Below are 24,109 nucleotides of genomic sequence, written 5' to 3'. Positions count from 1 at the left end.
AATTCATTACATGACCACAGAGCAGATTACATACGTCCCTGGCAGTATGATTATTTCAGATTTTAGGTGCTGAAAGCGGTACAATCATTTTGCATGAAAATTTGGCATTTTATATTGTAGTCCTTTAATTCTTAGGAATAACTTACTTAAATCTGTTTAAACCAGAGTCTAGCAGACATCCCGGTTATGATAAAGTTTGAAAAATGAAATCATAAATTATAATATAATAAATAACTATAAATAATTATACCAAATAATATATATATATATACATATATATATTATACAGTATTTGATGATGGATCTCCCTACAAATCACTATTGTTCAATTCTGCGAGTGATTCTAATTTATTATTGCTGTTTTCTAGCTGGATGTAAATGGACAGTTTTGGTTGCTATGGACAATCTCCAGTTTTCAGGCCGAAAGAACAGTTTTTATAATATAAAACTGCATGCAGGACACTGGAGAAACCACTAGGGACAAAGGGGATGTGAAATAATTACATACAGCACTGTAATCTGTAAGATTACATTATACTGTATGTAATGTGTGTGTTTTACTTTTTAAATTTGACACCGTTCTCCGCCCCCGTGCGTCGCACCGCTCACAGGGAACGGAGCCCGGCGATGAATCGAGCAGAGGACGAGCCACTCGCACAGCAAGGCGACATCTCTGGATCCAAGGGACAAGGTAAGTAAACTCATCCTGGATCCAGCGATGCGATCCCGAGTCAGGCTCGCGGTTACCGCTAATGGTGCTGAATTTTACGGTTAAGTAGCTTCAGCACAAACATTTTTTTGGTTTTGAAGTGTGTGGAGGAAGTTTGATTTTTTTTTTACAGTCTGTGGCGCAGTTGAGAAGAGTTTTGCTCACATCCCATCACTGTGACAACAGAAAATTTGGCAACCAAATGTCCCCTTACTTCATTTAAGTACACCTGTCTTTAAAGCAGATATTGCAGTAAAATGCATAGATATTACATAGTTACATAGTTAGTCAGGTTGAAAAAAGACACAAGTCCATCTAGTTCAACCACAAAAAAAAAAATGAATAATAATAATATCATACAATCCCATATACCCAATTCTATACCCACAGTTGATCCAGAGGAAGGCAAAAAACCCCAGCAGAGCATGATCCAATTTGCTAAAGCAGGGGAAAAAATTCCTTCCTGATCCCCCGAGAGGCAATCGGATTTTCCCCGGATCAACTTTACCTATAAATGTTAGTACCCAGTTATATTATGTACACTTAGGAAATAATCCAGGCCCTTCTTAAAGCAATCCACTGAGCTGGCCAGAACCACCTCTGCAGGGAGTCTATTCCACATTTTCACAGCTCTTACTGTGAAGAAACCTTTCCGTATTTGGAGATGACATCTCTTTTCCTCTAGGCGCAAAGAGTGCCCCCTTGTCCTCTTTGTTGACTGTAAAGTGAATAACTCAACACCAAGTTCACTATATGGACCCCTTAAATATTTGTACATGTTGATCATATCCCCCCTTATACTTCTCTTATCAAGAGCGAATAAATTCAGTTCCTCTAATCTTTCCTCATAGCTGAGTTCCTCCATGCCTCTTATCAGTTTGGTTGCCCTTCTCTGCACTTTCTCCACTTCCCCGATATCCTTTTTTGAGAACTGGTGCCCAAAACTGAACTGCATATTCCAGATGAGGTCTTACTAATGATTTGAACAGGGACAAAATGATCTCTCTCTCTCTGGAGTCCATACCTCTCTTAATACAGGAAAGGACTTTGCTTGCTTTGGAAACCGCAGCTTGGCATTGCATGCTATTATTGAGATTATGATCTACCAAAACCCCCAGATCCTTCTCCACTATGGATTGCCCCAGTTGTACTCCCCCTAAAATGATGCATGCATATTCCTAGCCCCCAAGTGCATAACTTTACATTTCTCAACATTAAACCTCATCAAATCAAATTAGACTGCTAATCTAATCAGGACACCCTCTACATGTAGAAATCATGTTATTTTTTTAAGGGCAAAACTGTAGCGAAAAAATAAGATTATATACTCACCTTATCCTCATCTAATAAGCAGACCTTGCAATTTCCATCAAGGTCCACTTAGATTCTATACACACTATACAACTTTTGTTGTCTGATTTCCTTTAGATTTACCAAGCCATGTAGTGCAAGGGCCTGCCTGATTGCATAAAAATTGAAACTCTAATGCCGCATACAGACAATCGAAATTTCCGACAACAAATGTTCGATGTGCGCTTGTTGTTGGAAATTTCCGACAACAACTGTTTGAGAGCTGGTTCTCAAATTTTCAGACAAGAAGAATTGTTGTCAGAAATTCCGATTGTGTGTACACAATTCCCATGCACAAAAGTCCACGCATGCTCGGAATCAAGTAGATGAGCCGCACTGGCTATTGAACTTCATTTTTCTCGGCTAGTCGTACGTGTTGTACATCACCGCATTCTTGACGTTCGGAATTTCCGAAAACATTTGTGTGACCGTGTATAGGCAAGACAAGTTTGAGCCAACATCCGTCTGAAAAAATCCACGGTTTTGTTGTCAGAATGTCCGATCGTCTGTACGCAGCATTAAGGCCTGACCTCATATTATATGGTTTTGGTAAATCCAAGGAAAAAATCTACAGAAAATGGTATAGTGCAGGGTTAGGCAACCTTTTCAGCACAGTGTGCCGAAAAATGTTTATAAAGAAATTGAGTGTGCCGATTTTATAACAAAAAAATGTGAACTGCACACTCTCAATCATTGCTGTAAACTACTTTAGTACTGAGAAATTAACATCCTGCACTCTCATGCCTCAGATCAGCCCCAATTCCTGCACCTTCACACCTCAGATCACTGTACCCCCTGTAAATCTGTTTCACCACTGTAACCTCATGCACATCTGCCCCACCACTGTACTACCCTGCTCATCTGTCCCACCAATACACCTCCTTTCACATCTACCCCCCTGCTTTTCTGTCCCACCAATGAACCCCCTTCTCATCTGCCCCAACACTAAACACCCCTGCTCATCTGGCCCAACACTGAACCCCCCGCTCATCTGCCCCAGCACTGTACCCCCTTGCTCTTCTGTCCCACTGCTGAACCACCTTCTCATCTCTTCCACCACTGTACCTCCCTGCACATCTACCCCACCCCTGTACCCTCCTGCTCATCTGTCCCACCTTTGAACCCCTCCTGCTCATCTGCTCCACCGCTGTATCCTCTTCTCATCTATGATATGCAGAGTGATGAAAGTAAGCAGAGATGAGACACATCTACCTGTCCTGGCACACTCATCCTGCTGATCCACCTCTCACATCCAGCCCACGTGCTTGTATGTGATGTCGCATACAAGCATGTGGAATGGATGCACAATGATGAGCTCAGGTCAGGGGCATTTTCTGAAAGCAGTGGGCCTGTGTGCAGGATCATAAGTTTGGCCCCTGCAGCTGAGAAAATGTGTGGCGCTCTGCACCGCAGCAAAAGTTGAGTGTGATTTTCATTGCGCTGAATACTGGCTGTGGCTTAAAGGGACACAGAGTGCAGGGGGGAGGTTAAGTAGTAAGTGACACAAATTTCCGAGAAGCTTAACAGTAATTCCACAAACTGTCACTTGATTGGGGTTCTCAATCACAGTGAAATCCCTTACTGGCAACTAAGTGAGTCATCTTCCTCCAGATGGTGGGTGGGGCTAGCAGGACTGTGATTGCCTAGTGGCCAATGACAGTCCTCCTCCTCTTGGAAACAGGGACCGCCCACCCCATCAGAACTCCACCCAATCTCTTCCCCATCACAAAAGCTGACGATCGCAGCTACAGCAAAGTTAGAGAACTAAACAATATTTCCCATCTTTTACAATGTGTGGGGGCACAGTGCCTCCCCCTCAGTGCAAGTGTGGCCTGAGGGGAACTCTAAACCAGGAATGTATTAGTGTCTCACTGGCACTTCCCTGCGCTGCTCTGCTGATGGGGAGGGAGTCGAGTGCCGGCAAGATAGGCTTTGTGTGCCGCGGGGTTGCCTACCCCTGGTATAGTGTGTATCCAGCTTTAAAATAAACTAAAAACTCACTGAAAAAGCCACAGGCATAAAATACAGTCATCTTTAAACCATGTCCCAGCTATGACATTTGCAGGCCACCTTCCCATTGGCCAATTACTATAATGTGGGTTCATTACTAACCAATAAGAAGAAGCATGGGAAGGTTGATAGGGCTGACCACATTTTGCTCAACATGCTCCATAGTTATGGATGTCCCAAGACATATAGGGGTTGATTTACTAAAGGTAAATAGACTGTGCATTTTGCAAAGTGCAATTGCACTATCCAAGTGCAGTTGCCCCAGAGCTTAGTAAATGAGGTAAAGATTCCCTTTGCAAAGAATAGCCAATCACGTGCAAGGAAAATAACAAAAACAGCCTTTTTGCCTGCATTTGATTGGATGATGGAAGTCAGCAGGGCTTCTGCCCATTTACTAAGCTCTGAAGCAACTGCTCTTACAGTGTGCAACTGCACTTTGCAATGTGCGCAGTCTATTTGCCTTTAGTAAATCAACCCCATAGTGTTTATATGTCTGGTGTGCAACAAACAGTATAGCCTGGCCATTGACCAACCCCCAGACTGACTGGACAAAGGAAAAAAACACTAATAAGGCCATCTCTCTATTCAATGCCCAGCAAACTAATACCCTGAGAGAGCCGAGAGGGTGCTCTAATCTAAACTTATGATCATTTAAAAAGAGCACCAGCAGAAAGGACAAACAACATTTATTGTTACGGTTACATAAAGTGTTAATCAGAAACAGCTGGCCCTAATTTTAGCAATAAATAAACTATATGCATAGAAGCAAAACATTAAATAACCACAATACCTCCTATTGTGGCCAAACTATAAATAAATAGTGTATCTAGGTTTTCATAGTTGCACAAGTGTATGTTGTGAATACACCACTAGATGGCAGTGTCTGAGCAACATAAAAGAATGCAATACTACGTTTAAACGTATTCACCTGAAATACAGATCCTTGATATTCAATCTGAAGAATTAGTAGTGTACATTTACCTTACAAGCACAGTTACCAGTTGCTTCTTCACAGCTACACATCTTCTGTTTATCATCGCACCAAGCCGTCTGGGTTCCTTTTACATCACAGTCACAGGAGATGCAGCTGGGATAATTTCTGTATCCAAATAAACAAGTATTGCAAGTCTGTCCAGCAAACTCCTTCCTGCACAGACACTGGCCAGTAGTGAGGTCACACTGGAGACTGGAAGACCCATCTGTACTGCAGTTGCATTCCTAAAATGAATCAAATCAAGATTTTGTATAATAAATATATGTATATATATATATATATATATATATATATAGTATATATATATATATATATATATATATATATATATATATATACACACATACACACACACACACATTATATATATATATATATATATATATATATATATATATATATAAAGCTATATATATACACACATACACACACACACACACACACACACATTTTATATATATATATATATATATATATATATATATATATATATATATATATATATATATACACACACACACACACACATTATATATATACACACACACATTTTATATATATATATATATATATATATATATATATATATATATATATATATATATATATACACATATATATATATATATATATATATATATATACATTTTTTGCATTTATAAATTCATTTATAATTCATATTCACATGTCATTCATTTATGACATATTTATAGAAGGAACAGGAGAATATTTATAAAGTAGGGAATGTGAATTTCACCAGACATTCAACGTGAATCAATTACTGTTATTTTTACTAGCTTTGCTCACACAGCTATAATGCATTTTACATTCACCGATGCATAAAACATGTATATACTGCATGTACTGTATATATAATCTTAGAGCAACATCTTGCAGCAGCTCACTTCAACTAAACACTCTTTGCTTGTGCAATCTCAACACTGCATTTGTAAATGACAAGTGTTAAAAAATAATAAATTAAACAAATGTGACTCCTAGTGCAGGCCCTCTAATTTCCAATCTCAGCAGTGAAGGGAATTTTAGGACATCAAGACAGTTTTAGGTACATACATTAGCTGCATTATTTTATTTATTATTTTTTTTGTTGCAGTTAACAGTAAGGCCCATTTCACAGGGGACGGATCTGTGATGATCCGCCCCGTGAACATCCGTTTGCTCGCTCTGTTTATCCTCGCTGAGTCGGCGGATGACAGGGCGGTCTCTGCACACTGTGCTGGGACTGGCCTGTCAGATCTCCGCTCTCCTCTATGGGGGGATCGGATGAACACAGACCGTCTGTCTATGTTCATCTGATCCGCTCTGCAGACAGATAGAAAAATAGGATTTTCCTCTATCTGCAGATTCGGACCATAGCGGAGACGGATGATATCAGGTGTCAGCGGATGTTCATCCGCAGACACCCGCTATCCCATAGGGATGTATGTTTGTCTGTATTTCATCTGAAAACGGATGGATGAAATACAGGCATACTGTCCCCACGTGTGAAAGGGGCCTAAAGGTGGCAGCGACATTTGGCTAATAGGAAGGTGAAAAGTAGTAGTCACTTTGATAGTATAGTTTACAGTAGGTGACTCTAAACTTTCTAAGCAGAGGGCCAGTTTACTGTCCTTGAGAATTTATGGGGGCCAGACTGTGGCCAGTGGGAGTAAAAAATCATTGGTTTTAATGGGAGGAATAGTGCCCAATAATTGGTGTCAGCTGGAGGAATGGTGAAGGTAAGAAAAGGGCCCCCCAGGGCCACAGTTTGGGACTACTGGTTTAAAGTCAAACTGGTGATACTAGGGAGGCTAGTATACATCAAAAGGTATACATTTGGTGGATGGTGATCAGTCTTATCAAACAGTAACTGAAAGAAAGGGTAAAGCCTTGGATAGTTTGCTGGAGGATATGGTTTAGATAGGAAGTAGGGTTTTAATTGGAGGGTCATTAATTAGCTAGTCTGGTCTGATACCATTGTGTGTATGAAAAAAACATTGAATGAATACACAACTCTCTTAACAGTTGCTTTACGCCTCCCTGCATTTCAACTGTATTTTGCATTTTGTAATTCCATTTCATACCAGACATCCAAGCTCAGGATCATGGCCCCAGTAGTTGGCATTGCAGAATTCGCACTTTTGTCCGTGTGTGTGAGGGGGACAGATACACTCTCCGGTCTGCGAGTTGCAGTTATTCTCTGTATGCTCACAGTCACAAGCTGAGGACAAACATCAAACACATCATACAGATCTGATCATCAAGAAAGACAGTTACAAAGAATAAATAGATACCAGTCACCCTGTATATAAATTACAGCATCTATTTAAGGGACTGAAGCAATATTTCTTGAAATACAGCTTATCAATTTACTGAAAATCTGTGAAATCACTGAATGCTCATTGATCTGTTATGCTTAACCTGTTTTTGTTATACAACCTTAATATCATTATATAAAACGTATAAAGCATCACCGTGAGATTCATTTGAGATGGAACAGAGGTAGAATACAAATAGGACGCATAAGAAAAATAGAACATGAGTATATATGAGAAAATAGATATATTTAATGTTGCAATCTGACTTTTTTCTTAGTCACTTGACTTAAAGTTAGGAGCTAGGACAATGACACAAAATATTACCTTAGGGTTCATTTACACTAGGTGTTGGGTGGCTATTCCAGGGCAGACCTACAAGACAAAGCAAAATGCATTGTCTCTGGTGTGGCCGGTACACACCACTGTGTTGTGGTGGTGTGCGGGCATTGTGCGCTGTAAAATAATACTGCATGCAGTACTTTTTTCCAACATAGAGCGGTTGACTGCATGCTGGGCAATAGAACTCTATGAAATGTCAATAGAATGGCTGGTGTGAATGAGCCCTTAGCTCTGAGTTTCTTTACTGCTACAGTAATAATGTTTTTTATTAGTTCTAAGATATAAATTGATATCATTTACTGAAAGAGTAATTTTATATAAAACATATCTTTCTGAATATGGCTTAAAGCCGATCTCCAGGAATTACTTGTATTGCATAGTTACATTGGTCCAGTTGATGGGCCACTGGAGAAGATAAAAATCACTGTAGTAGTCAGCCCTACTACAGTGATAGCTGCAACCTTCTGGATACTGTTGAGGCTCTCTGTGAGTGGATTCTCTGCACACAGAATACATTGGGTTGGTCACTTCACACCACCACCATTTATGGACACCTTTGTATTTTTATCAATCAATGGAGTTACTTTTTAAAATCAAAATGAGTCAGGTTAAAAACCTACCTGTACAGCCACCATCCTGATATCTATAAAATCCTCAGGCACAGATGTCACATTTAAAGTGGTTGTTAAGCCACTATATGCAATTTATACCATTCTCTCTGTTTAATAATCCTGTCTGCCCCTGTGTCTGTGTTTTAAAAAAGCAAGCCGTTCTTTAACTGTTTTCAGAGCGCCGCTCACGTGACCCGCCGCCTCTCTCCTCTCCCCGTCTGACAGCTGCAGTGGGCAAGGCAGAGATTTCCCCACTTACGTCAGTCAGGAGGAGAGGAGGAGAGAGGCGGTGGGTCACGTGAGCACCGAGCAGTGCTCTGAAAACAGGTAAAGAACGGCTTATTTTTATAAAACTCAGACATGGGGGCACACAGGATTATTAAACAGAGAGAATGGTATAAAAAGTTTAATGTAACTCCAGCAGCAGTCAGCTTCCCGAGTGGCACTTCAGGTATGAGACATGCATATTTACAATGTGCCAAGCTGGACCAATGTACATATGAAATACAGATCATTCCTAAGTTCAGTTTTACTTCAAATTGTTTCAGGGATCTATTTTTATCTAGCTTGAGCTGCAAAAAGTTAAAAAAAATGTGCTTGCTGGTAGGTGAATTAAGATCAAACCATAGATGGAGATATTAATACATGAAAGACTTGGCAAAAAAAAAAAAAAAGATTCTAGTTTCTAAAAGGTTTGAAAACGAGAAATGATGCTGCAGAGAAACACCAGGGGGCAATGCAGGACCTCTCCAAATAACTTCCAGGGTAGCTTAGTTTTTGTAAAGTATACTTACATATTGCAATACATTTCTATAACAAAAGATGAGTAGTTAAAAAAAATCTATCTATCGATATATATATCTATATAGATATATATAAATATTGCTACTATAATCTGGTGTTCTGTAATAATGAATTAGTGATTAGCGGCTTATTCCCTAAGACAGATAAAGTAAAGTAAAAGCGGTAACAGATAACAACCAATAAGCAATTCTTTATATTGTTATTTATATTAGTAAACTACTGCACACTACATATTATCAAGGCTCTGAAGACTTCACTTTAGAAGTCTAACAATATATTGTCTATTTGAAAGCCCCTCTTACAACCCCTCAGAAACACGGTCTGTATAATACATGCGTAAAACTATACAGAGTTTTTACGGAGAAAGTACTTTAATTAGATAAAGACTCTATTGAAACAAGAAATGCAATTCTGTTAAGAGCAAATCACTTTCTGAATTAGTAGTTTCAATAACGACATTGAAAGAAAAGCTCCATGAAGATTCGATCTTTGGGTTTGGGGAGAAATCATAAAACGTGAACTACACTTACCGCTGTGGATGTGATCCAGTTGCTGTACAGTTGGGCTCCCAACATTTGCTCTTAGCTCCGGCACACTTCCAGCCCCTGACTGTGACTTTTCTGTGTCCTGTGTGTCAGGAATTCCCAAGAGATCTCTGTAAAGCCAACGAATCAAGTATGCAGGCTGCAGAGCGGTGTTCAGGAATAGGAAATGTGCCGAGACCCACGAGCAGAAATGTACAATCTCTGGATCACAGCCACCCAGGTTAAAAGAAAAAAAAAAAGCTTAACACTTACCTGCTCATTTCCAATCAGATCATTATGGGGTTAGTCTTTAAAATCAAAACGAGTCAGTTTAAAAACTTACGTGTACAGCCGCCATCCTGATATCCATAAAATCCATGGGCACAGATGTCACATTTAAGTCCTGCCACTCCATTAACACATGGGCACTGACCGGCATCATTACACACTCCCGAAACTGACCCTGATAAGCTACAGTTACAAGGCAAACAGCCAAAGCCAGATGTCAAGCCATAGAATCCAGGCTGTGAATAAAAACATGGAATTTAATTTTATAGAGATCAAAGAAAGGAAATCAGTTATCAACTGATTAATATTAAAATATATTCACAGTTTTTTCCACCTAGAACAGATGAATAATTATAAGTCAAAAACATGCATCCGATACAACTTACAAACTATGCTGTATAAATGAGTATTTTGAACGTCATGATACAAATATTAAAATGTAATTGCAGTTATTAGCATTTTTGGACTTGGGGAAGCAATAGAAGCTTTGTTAGTCTGCTATTGCTATGTTCTTATTGGGAAGAGTCATCCTTCCTTCCTGTCCTGGGACCATCATCACCGGGCAAAAGTGAAGATAAATCTCTAGAATTTAATAGTTGTCAGCAAAACAGGACTGGTCATTAAATCTCCCAATATATGTGCATTTGCCCCTGCCTCTTGCTTGTTATCGTGTCCCCCTGGACAGAATGCAAGGGGAACATGAGGGCACAAACAGCAATAAAATTTCCCTCAGTGCTACTGATATTAAAGAGAGCACCGCCTGCCAGCTGCTTAGTATAATATAGTGCCCCAGTAGATGACTTTGGGGTCAAAACGCGGAGGGCTAGCATATTCCTGCTCCCCACATTGCTTTTCCTTTTTATTTATATATCACATGATTTTTATGTATTTTGCGCTTTTTTATACCCAAGAAATTTGTTTACAATAAACCGTCATTGGTTAAATTTCACTATGAGAGGTGCCTTTTTGTGCTTTCCCCCTCTATGGTGAGCTTCCGTGGAGCCATTCCAGATCAAGCTCTATAGGTGTCCGAGTCTTGGAGAGTCGATCCACCCTTGCGGAGGACCGAGGATTGGGACGATTAACCCGGAGGAGATATATCATCTGGCCGGAAACCCTTCCGTTCGGGCTATCAGAGCCCTCTTTGAGCCTTGATGACCCATTAGTATATGGTGGATGTGTCCAACCTATCCGGTAAGAGTATCCACCTTCAATGATTATCCAGTAGTTGGTTGCAAGAATTTCTGTGGCCTGTACTGTTTGAAAATTCAAATTTCAGACATTCAATTACAGTGGACATTTATTCTGGGACTCTGGTCACTGTTGTTTATGTATTTGGATTGTTTCCTTATCTATTTAATATTTTACATAATTTTGGTTTTTCACATATAGGTGTACTTTAGTACTTTTTGATACATTAGTATAATATAACCTCATTCACACAGGCGCACTGCGGGTATGCAGCCTCAAACACAGACAGTATGCATTCAAGGACCTGCACCCACACGTACCCAAATGTTCTGTATCCAGGCAGCCGTTGTATCCCAATTGAATGGGACTGCCTGCAAGAGGATGCATAGAACACCTGTGCATAACCATGTGCGTAAATGCAGCACAAGATACACTTAGGTACCCCTGTGTGAACAAGGCCAATATATAACATTCAAATACAATGTTAAATACCTGTCTAAAATAAAAATATTTATTTAGGGACAAATATATTATAAAAAATAAAAATAAAATAAAAATAGGTTTATATCAAAACAAACTATGATTTAAAATTGTTTTATCGTTTTTTTTTTATTAATTACATTTTATAAAAAAACACATTTCACAAACTAAACTTTGCTGTACTTCCTCATCAATGCTTTCATTCGCCCAGTCTTCCTCGAGGTTCCTTCATATTGATTGGTTGGACTGGAATGCCATCATTCCACCACATGCTTAAAGGGGTTGTAAACCCTTGAGGTTTTTCACCTTAAAGTGGTTGTTAACCCTTACAAACCACTAGATTAAGGCTTACCTGTAGGTCTAAGAAATATCTCCTAAACCTACATGGTTTAGGAGATATTTGCCGAAAGACAGGCACCACTGTCTATGGCGCATGCGATATGCTGCGAGTGGCGGCTCCCGAGCGCATGTGTGGGAGTGACGTCACCACAGCTCCGACGAATGACAGCGCCGGAACAGCGAGACCCACCAAGAAGATGGAGGCTCCGGACTACAGGGGACAGCGGTGACTTCGCTGGCTCCTGTGTCAGGTAAGTGACACATAATGGACTACTATGCGATTCATAGTAGTCCATTATGCTTTACCTTTGCAGGGAATCAAAGAGGAAGTAAACTCATCAGGGTTTACTTCCTCTTTAATGCATTGTATGCATTAAGGTGAAAAGCCTCCTTTAGTGAGAAGCCCCCCAGTGCCCAAGTTTTACTTACCTGAACCCTGTCTTTCCCGTGTCGGGAACAAGCACACCAGCTCCAGCCCATGTCCTGATTGGATAGATTGGTAGCAGTGCAGCCATTGGCTCCAACTGCTGTCAATCAAATCCAATGACGCGGGAACTGGGGGGCCGGGCAGAGTCCTGCTGTCTGTGTCAATAGACGCAGAAGCAGGACACTAGTGCGCACCCCCCGGTTCCCCCTGAGGGAGAGCGCTTTTCCGATGGGGCACTCAGGAAGAGGAGGACCCAGGAGCACCGCTGAGAGACCCCAGAAGAGGAGGATCGGGGGCCACTCTGTGCAGAACCAAGGAGGTAAGTATGACACGTTTGTTTTTTATAAATAAATGTACCTTTAGATATCCTTTAAGGGAGTTAATTCATCCTGGTACCAAGACATGCATTCAGAAGAAACATTGCTTTCAGACAAGTAAGACTTTTATTGCAGTGGAGACATACAGGGGTTGATTTACCAAAACTGGAGAGTTCAAGATCTGGTGCAGCTGTGCACGGTAGCCAATCAGCTTCTAACTTCAGCTTGTTCAATTAAGCTTTGATAAAAAGAAACCTAGAAGCTGATTGGTTTCTTTGTGGAACTGCACAAGATTTTGCACTCTCCAGCTTCAGTAAATCAAACGTACCAACAAGTCTCTTCTGCATTAACAGTTTTCTTACCAGCTACAAATTCAGTGTGTAAAGTGTATATACAAATACTCATATACAGGTCTACCTAAGTCAACAAAAAAAATTAAACTTTAACTTTTCTATAATCCTGAACAGAACCAAAACAGTAATGCCCTGTACACACGGTCGGACTTTCCAACAGAAAATGTGCGATCGGATTTTGTTGTCAGAAAATCCGATCGTGTGTAGGCTCCATCTGACTTTTTTCCGTCAGAATTTCTGACACACAAAGTTCTAAAATTTTCCAACAACAAAGTCCAATCATTTAAATTCCAATCGTGTGTAGACAATTCCGATGGACAAAGTGCCACACATACACAGAATAAATTACTAGACAAAAGCTATTGGCTGCTGGTCCATTTATAGTCCCGTTGTACTTATTCTACGTCACCGCGTTCTGACCGATCAGATTTTCCGACAACTTTGTGCGACCGTGTGTATGCAAGACAAGTTTGGGTCAAAATCCGTCAGAAAAAACCCAACGGATTTTGTTGTCGGAATGTCCGACCGTGTGTACAGGGCATAAGAAAACATATAAAAGAGTAGACATTGTCTTCACATCTCCATAGCACGCTTCATCTCTCACCTCACACTGATCACATTTTTCTCCAAAGACATGTGGTTTACATTCACACAATCCGCTGTTGTGGTGGCAAGTTGAAGAGATAGAGCTATTTGGGTGACAGTCACATGCTTAAAAAAGATTAAAAAAAATTCCAGTGTTAAAGAATGTTACCCCAACATTTCATATTCCTGATGTGTGTATGCTGTACCAGGTACTTGTATAAAAAAAAGTGTCCTGTTCTCTTTGTATTTCTTCCTTTGTGTGAAATACCTGGTGATCTTGCCAGCCCCTCTGCTTTCATATTTCAATCTGACCACACTAGGCATGAGGACACATCCAAACTCATTGTGGTCAGTTTTCTGGTTGTGCTTAGAGAACAGCCTGCCTGTCCTCCAAACATCAGATTTGTGCTGACATGCACCCTACACACCTCTTCACTGGGAAGATCAGTGTATTGCTCCTTCTCTCCTTCTCTGTCTCCTCCTGACATGCCCCCCTAGAGTCTCCACCCCAGCTCTTGCAGCAGAGAGCAGAGGTCATATGATCACTTATCGAAAAAGATATATATGTATATATATATATATATATATATATATATATATATATATATATATATATATAATTTATATATATATATATATATATATATATATATATATATATATATATATATACACACACAAATGTTTTGTGCATTTCTATTTTAAACTGAATGGGTAAAGATTCACATATACTTTAAAAACACACCATAAAATAAATACTTCCTCTACAACTGGACATTATTACTGGTCAAGCTGGAGATACTCATTGCCTCTTAAAACAGATAAATATATAATATATATATATATATAAAAAAAAGTAAGTTATGGCAGTCATAAACCAGTAGTAAAATTGCCAGTGATCTGATAAAGCTTTGCAGCAGTAATGAAGTGACTGGTCAGTTCTATTGTTGTTACTGTATATCTTCCTTTATATCTTTTAATCGTAGCTACGATTATTGTTGTTTTTATCTCTTATATTGGGCTGATTTAGTATTAGGTACTTACGTTTTTCTTTTGCCTATAACTGACAGAGGCAGAGAGGCGACCTTTCCTTGTTTGGTCATTTGCCACACATTTTTGCCATCATTGGATATACCTTATATACACTTTATTACACAAAATCACATTGTTCTAAACCTGGGAATCACTATGGACACCTACAGGCTGTGTTCTTGCAGGCAAAGGTAATTTAAGCCTCTTTAACCCTCTCTGTCTCTAATGCACATTATATAACCTGAGCTACACTATATTGTTAAAAGTATTGGGACGCCTGCCTTTACACGCACATGAACTTTAATGGCATCCCGGTCTTAGTCCGTTGGGTTCAATATTGAGTTGGCCCACCCTTCACAGCTATGACAGCTTCAACTCTTGTGCTGTCCACAAGGTTGAGCAGTGTGTCTATAGGAATGTTTGACCATCTTCCAGAAGCGCTTTTGTGAGGTCAGGCACTGATGTTGGACAAGAAGGCCTGGCTTGTAGTCTCTGCTCTAATTCATCCTAAAGATGTTCTATCAGGTTGAGGTCAGGCCAGTCAAGTTCCTTCACCCCAAACTCGCTCATCCATGTCTTTATGGATCTTGCTTTGTGCACTGATGCACAGTCATGTTGGAACAGGAAGGGGCCACCCCCAAACTGCTCCCACAAAGATGGGAGCTTGAATTGTCTAAAATGCCTTGGTATGCCGACACCTTAAGGCTGGGTTCACACTATTGCGAATTGGATGCGGGTTCCCTGCATCCAATTTGCAATAGCAGGAGATTTTGACCGGCTCTCTATGGAGCCGGTTCACATATCTCCACTGCGGCTCTGGTGCAAATTTGCACAGCAGCCCTGTGCATCTTTTGGTCCATTTCAGGTCCGAAATCAGCCAAAAATTTGAGCTGAAATTCAGACCTGAAATGGTGAACCAGGACACACCGGACCACTGCTGGGAGCCACATGCGGTGATGGTGTGAACCCTGCCTAAGGAACTAAGGAACCAAGCCCAACCCCTATAAAAACACCCACACCTCTCCATCAAATGATTTGGAGGGGTGGTCCAATACTTTTGGCAATATAGTGTGGATGAGCGAGTTTGGGGTGGAGAAACTTGACTGGCCTGCACAGAGTCCTGACCTCAACTCGATAGAACACCTTTGGGATGAATCAGAGCAGGGACTGTGAGCCAGGTCTTTCCGTCCAACATCAGTGCCTGACCTCACAAATGTGCTTCTGGATGAATGGTCAAACATTCCCATAGACACAATGCGAAACCTTGTGGACAGCCTTCCCAGAAGAATTGAAGCTGTTATATCTGCAAAGGGTGGGCCAATTCAATATCGAGCCCTACGAAATAAGACAGGGATACCAATAAAGTTCATGTGCGTGTAAATGCAGATATCCCAATATGTTTGACAAGATAGTGTAAATGAAGTAAAGGGCTGCTCTTGGTCTGTTGAAGCATATGTAGGAATACTCTCTTTAATGTCTTGCATTGTCTCTTTTTGTGAGGTCCAACACATCAAAGAATATTTTTTTTTTTTATTATTTTACAAGCACTGCGGATCTCCTTTTTCTTAAGAACCCGACAGGGTATAAAGTGTGCCAAACCAAAAAGTTTTTTTAGGAAAAAAAGCCTTAACAGCGAGAGAGAGAGAGAGAGAGAGAGAGAGAGAGAGTGAGAGGGAGAGAGAGAGTGAGAGAGAGAGAGTGAGAGAGTGAGATGGAGAGAGAGACAGAAAGAGCAAGAGAGAGCGCGAAAGAGAGAGAGGGAGAGAAAGAGAGAGACAGAGAGAGCGAGAGAGAGAGAGTGAGAGTGAGAGAGAGAGAGAGCGAGAGAGAGACAGAGAGAGCAAGGGAGAGACAGAGAGAGTGAGAAAGAGACAGAGATAGCGAGAGAGAGCTAGAGAGAGGGATCGAGAGAGAGAGCCAGAAACAGAGAGAGCGAGAGACAGAGATCGAGAGAGAGAGTGAGAGAGAGAGCGAGAGAGAGAGAGAGAGAGTGAGAGGGAGAGAGAGAGAGAGAGAGAGAGTGAGAGGGAGAGAGAGAGATAGAGAGAGCAAGAGAGAGAGAGAGTGAGAGTGAGACAGAGAGAGCGAGAAAGAGTGGGAGAGAGAGACAGAAAGAGCGAGAGAGAGAGAGCGAAAGAGAGAGAGAGTGACAGAGAGACAGAGAGGGTGAGAGAGAGAGACAGAGAGAGCGAGAGAGAGAGAGAGACAGAGAGAGCAAGAGAGAGAGAGCGAGAGAGACAGAGAGACAGAGAGAGCGAGAGCAAGAGAGAGAGAGAGAGAGCAAGAGAGACATAGAGAGTGAGAGACAGAGAGAGAGTGCGAGAGAGAGAGAGACACACACACAGAGAGAGCACGAGAGAGAGCAAGTGTGAGAGAGAGAGCGAGCGAGAAAGAGACAATGAGAGTGAGAGCGAGAGCGAAAGAGAGAGGGCAACATTTCTCAGGGCACAGCATGGTGTCATTGTTGTCATGGATGCTTTCTTAGCTCAGTTTAATTGCTGTATATTCACTAATATGCAACTATCGTGTGTGATTAAAGAAATAATGTGGCAGCTTGGCATCCCACTGTATAGTGTTGTGTGACATGCAAAGAACATTCCACTGTTTGGGGAGCAACATCACTAACCTGGTATTGGCCAAGCTTCAAAAATCATATAAAAGCAATACAAAACTTTATAACATAAACTTTATTACAACACCTTTGCATTCCTTTATTCAGCAATGCAGAAATTAGAACCACATCACATCTTACCGGTACAGTTCTTCCCAATAATGGCATCTCCATGGAAGCCATCAGCGCATCTTTCACAGTAGGGCCCAGCTGTGTTTCCAATACATTTCAAACACTCTCCTGTCACTGCATCACAATGGCCATCTTCAAAGGGGTCTATATTGCCATTACAATCGCAAGGGACACAGGATCCTCCCAGCACTGATGGATTTCCATAGTATCCATTGGCACATCTGGAACAAAGAAGGGATTCTTTAACCACTTGCTTACTGGGCACTTAAACCCCCCTCAGTCCCAGACCAATTTTCAGCTTTCAGCGCTGATGCACTTTGAATGACAATTGCGCGGGCATACAACACTGTACCCAAATGAAATTTTTATCATTTTTTTCCCACAAATAGAGCTTTCTTTTGGTGGTATTTAGTTACAGCTCGGAGTTTTATTTTTTGCTAAACAAACAAAAAAAGATGCAAAAAAAAAAAAAAAAAAAATCATGTTTTAATAGTTTGTTATAAAATTTTGCAAACGGGTCATTTTTCTCCTTCATTGAAGTGCGCTGATTAGGCGGCACTGATAGGCTGCATTGGTGGGCACTGATGGGCTGCATTGGTGGGCACTGATGGGCTGCATTGGTGGGCACTGATAGGCTGCACTGGTGGGCACTGATAGGCATAGTTAAGGCGGCACTAATAGGCACAGATAAGGCGGCACCGATGGGCACAGATAAGGCGGCACTGATGGGCAAAGATGGGCACAGATAAGATGGCACGGATGGGTGGCACGGATAAGTGGCACGGATGGGTGGCACGGATGGGCACTGATAGGTACCACAGATAGATGGGACTGATGGGCACTGATAGGTGGCACTGATAGGTGGCTCTGATAGGTGGCACTGCTGGGCACTGATGGGCGGCACTGCTGGGCACTGATGGGCGGCACTGCTGGGCACTGATGGGCGGCACTGGGGTGCAGCACCTTTGAGGCAGATTTTGGGTGGCACTGTGGGTGGCACTGCTGGGTGGCACTGTGGGTGGCACTGTGGGCACTGCTGGGTGGCACTGTGGGCACTGCTGGGTGGCACTGTGGGCACTATGGGCACTGCTGGGTGGCACTGACAGGGGGGCACTTACTTTATTTCAGGATGGCACTGCGGGTGGCAGGTGGGCACTGGCAGGGGGCAGGTGTCCGTTTAAATTGCTGGCCGTGATCGGGACTGATGTCCCGAACACGGCCGCCGGCGATCGGCTTTTTTTTTTTCTCCTCGCGCTGTCAGCGCGAGGAGGAATACTAGCCGATTACCGGCTCCGTTTTATCACATGATCAGCTGTCATTGGCTGACAGCTGATCACGTGATAAGGGGTCGGGATCGACCCCTTACACGGATCGGTGATCAGGCGAGTCTCACGGACTCGCCGATCACAGAGCGCGCCGCGCGCGCCCCTCAGGGGGCGCGCAGGCCGCTCGTATCCGGGATGACGTCAATAGACGTAGTCCCGGAAATGTGGGTCCGCGCTATTGCCGTCATTTTGCAATAGCGCGGTACCCAAGTGGTTAAGGACACTAACATCCGACTCTCCAACAAATGTCACCAAAACATGGAGGCAATTGTTAGGTCATTTTTTAAACCATAATAATGACAAGCTGCACTAAATGTACATATACATTATTAAGTCATGTGAAAATTAGAAATCAAAAAAATCCGTACAGTGCAACTGTATCAAACTTATCAACAGTGGTCATAAAGTCTGTGAAAAACAAATTTAAATGATAAGTGCAACTATATTACATAGATACATAGTAGGTGAGGTTGGAAAAAAACAGTCCATCAAGTCCAACCCATGTGTGTTATTATATGTCAGTATTACAGTGTATATCCCTGTATGTTGTGGTCTTTCAGGTGCTTATCTAATGGTTTTTTGAAACTATCGATGCCCCCCCCCCCCCCCCCCCGAGAACACCGCCTGTGGAAAGGAATTCCACATCCTTGCTGCTCTTACAGTAAAGAACCATCTACGTAGTTTAAGGTTAAACCTCTTTTCTTCTAATTTTAATGAGTGGTCATGTGTCTTATTAAACTCCCTTCCACAAATTTTTTTTATCCCTATTGTGGGGTCACCAGTACGATATTTGTAAATTGAAATCAGATCCCCTCAAGCATCTTCTCCAGAGAGAATAAGTTCAGTGCTCGCAACCTTTCCTCATAACGAATATCCTCCAGACCCTTTATTAGATTTGTTGCCCTTCTTTGTACTCGGAGTTTGCATGTTCTCCCTGTGCCTGCGTGGGTATCCTCCGTGTACTCCAGTTTCCTCCCACACTCTAAAGACATGCAGGTAGGCTAATTGGGTTCTGTCCAAAACTGGCCCTAGCATATGAATGGGGACCTTGGATTGTGGGCTCCTTGAGGGTAGGGACCGATGTGAGTGTGCAATGAACAGGGATAGGGACAATTGTAGACACTCAGGTTGAACTGGATGGACTGGTGTCTTTATTCAACCTTACTAACCATGAAAACTGTACTGATTAAATGCAAATCATACAATCTGGTATCATACAAGAAAAATTGTCATGTTTGTCCCTTCGGAAACTTTCAGACAAAAAACTGTGTACGATCAGTTTATCGTACGATTGATTTGAAAGCGGTATTTTTTTGTACGATATTCTGATCATGTGTACAGAGCTTAAGGCTAAGGTCACCTCAGTGCTTGTAACCATGCTTTGGAATCCTAAAGCACTCAGTAGATGTCACTCAAAATAACAAGGGAAATAACAAAGTGCTCTACACAGTCAAACCTATTTTAAAGCCAGATAAAAGATGGATTTACATGTGGGTAAAACTAATAATGCTTTAAAACTTCCTCTTTAAAAACTCAGATCGACAAGGCTGCTAGGTACCGTATATACTCGAGTATAAGCCGAGATTTTCAGCCTCTTTTTTGAGGCTGAAAGTGCCCCCCTCGGCTTATACTCGAGTCACCGCTGTCTGACTGCCCGAACAGCGTGTCGAGCAGACAGACAGCGGCCATTCTACCTTTCAAAAGCCGCGCCTCCGCCTCCGCGGACATCGGCTCATCCGAGTGAGCCGATGTCCGTGATAGGCGGAACACTGACTGCTGGGAAATTGAGTGTTCCGCCTATCACAGGCGGAGGCGGAGGCGCGGCTTTTGAACAGGGGAATGGCTGCCAGGGCGCCGACGAAGAGCGGCGATCCTGGCATGGGACGACACGGAGGCTCGGGACGGGACGACACGGAGGCTCGGGACGGGACGACACGGAGGCTCGGGACGGGACGACACGGAGGCTCGGGACGGGACCGGACGGACACAGGTAGGCTGGACACACAAGGCTGCACGGACACACACACACACACACACACACACACACACACACGGATGGATGGATGGACACACACACACACACAGGGAGGGATGGATGGATGGACACACACACACACACAGGGATGGATGGATGGATGGACACACACACACACACACACACACAGGGATGGATGGATGGACACACACACAGGGATGGATGGATGGACACACACACAGGGATGGATGGATGGACACACACACAGGGATGGACGGACACACAGGGATGGACGGACACAGAGGGATGGACGGACACACACAGGGATGGACAGGCATATCTCACCCTCGGCTTATACACGAGTCAATAGGTTTCCCAGTTTTTTGGGGGTAAATTGGGGGCCTCAGCTTATACTCGGGTCGGCCTATACTCGAGTATATACGGTAGGTGGTACTGTGTTTGGGCTCTCAATGCAGAGATTCACAGAAGATCTCCTATCTTCTTCAAAGCAGTCCTCTCCTCAACAGCATCTTCCCTAGGCTCCACCCAACACGTTTCATCATTACAAAATTATTGTGGCTACGATTAAGTGCTGGTGTGAAATGTGTTAGCCCATTTTCAGTTCCTTCTTCACTTAAGATACAAAAAAACACAGTCACCTCCAGCGCTAATATGTCTTCCAAGGTGAGGAGTAACAGATGTCAAATAAAATGGTGGTGTGAAAGGTATATATGGTATCCCAAAACTAGGTGGATGCTGCCTTCCTCAGATGGGGTAATCCGAAAGGAACTACAAGAAAAACAGAAATGGAAGGTGCATTGTGCATTACCAGAGATAATTTAATATTTTATTTTGTATAAAAGTGTGTACTCACAAAATGCAGAGTAGCCTAGCTTTGAGGAAGGGGGTGCGCCCCAAAACACATTAGCTGTACCCCGTGTTCTGTGCATGTCCATGCACTACTGTGTTTATGGCCTTTTGTCAGTTGCATTTTGTGAGTACCCACTTTTATACAAAAATGTATTCTTATTAAATTATCTCTGGTAATGCACTAGGTGTACACGCCTTCCTTCTTCACTTAACTGTTAGCTGTTTATGGCATAAGACAATAAATGTGGTTTTCAGAATGTACGGCTGTCCAGTTCTTCTTCCCATCTTTTCAGTTGTGAGCTGAGCCAGCACTCCTACTTCTGTTCAGCATTCCTGTGTGGTTTCACCTACAGCGGTGCCTTTGTATTTCCACAGGGCATACTTACTTTTCACATGATCCTATATGCAATATTTTGAGTGTTTTTTTTTCTTGGTGCTATTGTCTTTATTTAGGGATATTTAATCACTTGGGGGTTGATTTATTAAAACTGGAGAGTGCAAAATCTAGTGCAGATGTGCATGGTAGCCAGTCAGCTTCTAACTTCAGCTTGTTCAATTAAGATTGGACAAAAAAACCTGGAAGCTGATTGGTTTCTATGCTGAGCTGCACCAGATTTTGCACTCTCCAATTTTGATACATCAGTCCCTTAATGTCTGTCTGTTTCCTGTCACCAGGGGGATGTGGGAGAAATACCCCCAGTGAGGACACAGAAAGCTGTAAAAACCAGAGAGGTTATAACCTTTCCGCATACTATCCAAAGTTTGAGTTGGGCTGTAGGCTACCGAGGAAAGAAAAAGTGAAAATGCCAGATATATGACTTCTGAGTTTTTTCCACCTTTAGACCCCTTTCACACGTGTGGACAGTATGTTCGTATTTCATCCATCCGCTTTTGGATGAAATACGGACATACATGCATCCCTATGGGATAGCGGGTGTCAGCGGAAGAACATGTTCACGGGGAGGATCATCACGGATCCATCCCGTGTGAAAGGACCCTTAATGTGACCTATAGCATGTGCAATTAATTTAAAGACAAACTGGGGAGAAAAGTAAAAATAACAAACTTACAATAATGTGGTTGCCCAAATATGCATACCCTTAAACTAATACTTTGTCGAAGCACCTTTCGATTTTATGGCAGCATACAGTCTCCAACATAGCACATCTTGCCTTGGGAATCTTTGCCCACTCTTCCTTGCAAAAGTGCTCCATATCTGCCAGATTGTGACAGCATCTCCTGTGCACAGCATTCTTCAGTTCAACCCACAGATTGTCAATTGGATTCAGGTCTGGTTTCTAGCTAGGCCATTCCAAAACCTTTGATTTTCTTCTGGTAAAGCCATTCTTTTTGATTTGTACGTATACGTTGTTGTCATTGTCAAGCTGAAGGGTGAAGATCCTCTTTATCTTCAGCTTTTTAGCAGCCTTTAAGACTGAAGGTTTTGTGCCAAAATTGACTGATATTTGGAACTGTTCACTCCACCTTGACTAAAGCCCCAAATCCAGTGAAGAAAAACAGACCCAAAGCACAATGCTGCCATCACCATGCTTTACTGTGTGTATGGTGCTTTTTTGGTGATGCACATTGCTGGCTTTGTGCCAAACATACTTTTTGGAATTATTGCCAAAAAGTTATCTTGGTCTTATAATCCATAACCCATTTTCCCACATGCTTTTAGCAGATCTGATGTAGGTTTTTGCCATTGCAATTGCAAGATGTACCGGGCTTGAATGTTTTTCTTAGCCCTTGTACGCACGGTCAGAAATTCCAATGGAAACAGTCCGATCGTATTATATTGTCGGAAAATCCGATCATGTGTGGGCTCTATCAGACCTTTTCCAATCAGAAATTCTGACAGAAAAAATTTGAGAGCAGAATCTCAAATTTTCCTACAACAAAATCCGATCTGACTTTTTACGGTCGTTAGTAGAGAATTCCGATCGGACAAAGTGCCACGTATGCTCAAATCAAAGTATGAGAGCAAAGCTATTGGCTACTAGGCTGAACGTAGTCCGGTCGGAAGGAACGAACATCATCACGTTCCGAGCGATTGGATTTTCCAACAACTTTGTCTGACCGTGTGTATGCAACACCAGTTTCAGACAAAATCCGTCGGAAAAAATCAGAGGGATTTTGTGGTTGGAATTTCGGACCATGTGTACAAGGGCTTAGTAAGAAAAGGCTTCCATCCACCACCCTATCCCACAGCCCAGGCATATGAAGAATATGGGAGATTGTTGTCATATCTAGTACACAACCAGCTCCTTTAATGTTGCTGTAGGTCCCTTGCCAGCTTCCAAGACTAGTTTTCTTTTTGTTTTGTTTTTAATCATTTTTGGAAGTATGTCCAAAAACATCCTGTTTTGCCATATTTTTTTCCACTTGTTGATGACTATCTTCACTGTGTTCCATGGTATATCTAATGCCTTGGAATTTTTTTTGCACCTTCTCCTGACTGATACCTTCCAACAATGAGATCCCTTTGATGCTAGAGGCGATTCAGTTCGCATTGTGTGCTATACAAG

General features: G+C 42.1%; 1 protein-coding gene across 1 annotated transcript in view; it reads right to left on the bottom strand.

Moving 5' to 3' along the window:
* Positions 1–24,109, bottom strand: part of LAMA1 (laminin subunit alpha 1) — a 227,636-nt gene that overhangs the window by 115,515 nt on the left and 88,012 nt on the right. The window contains exons 19-23 of the mRNA XM_077492481.1: positions 17,421–17,632; positions 13,656–13,762; positions 10,000–10,180; positions 7,145–7,281; positions 5,051–5,287 (exon numbers count right to left, since the gene is read on the bottom strand). Of these exons, the coding sequence (XP_077348607.1) occupies positions 5,051–5,287; positions 7,145–7,281; positions 10,000–10,180; positions 13,656–13,762; positions 17,421–17,632 (874 nt within the window). The remainder of the gene's footprint in view (positions 1–5,050; positions 5,288–7,144; positions 7,282–9,999; positions 10,181–13,655; positions 13,763–17,420; positions 17,633–24,109) is intronic.

The sequence above is a fragment of the Lithobates pipiens genome, unplaced genomic scaffold, assembly GCF_037356315.1.
Source record: "Lithobates pipiens isolate NorthernLeopardFrog02 unplaced genomic scaffold, aLitPip1_a1.2 Scaffold_19, whole genome shotgun sequence".
Lineage (NCBI taxonomy): Eukaryota > Metazoa > Chordata > Amphibia > Anura > Ranidae > Lithobates > Lithobates pipiens.
The sequence above is the reverse complement of the archived record's forward strand: the minus strand, read 5'-3'. Positions and strand labels throughout refer to the sequence as shown.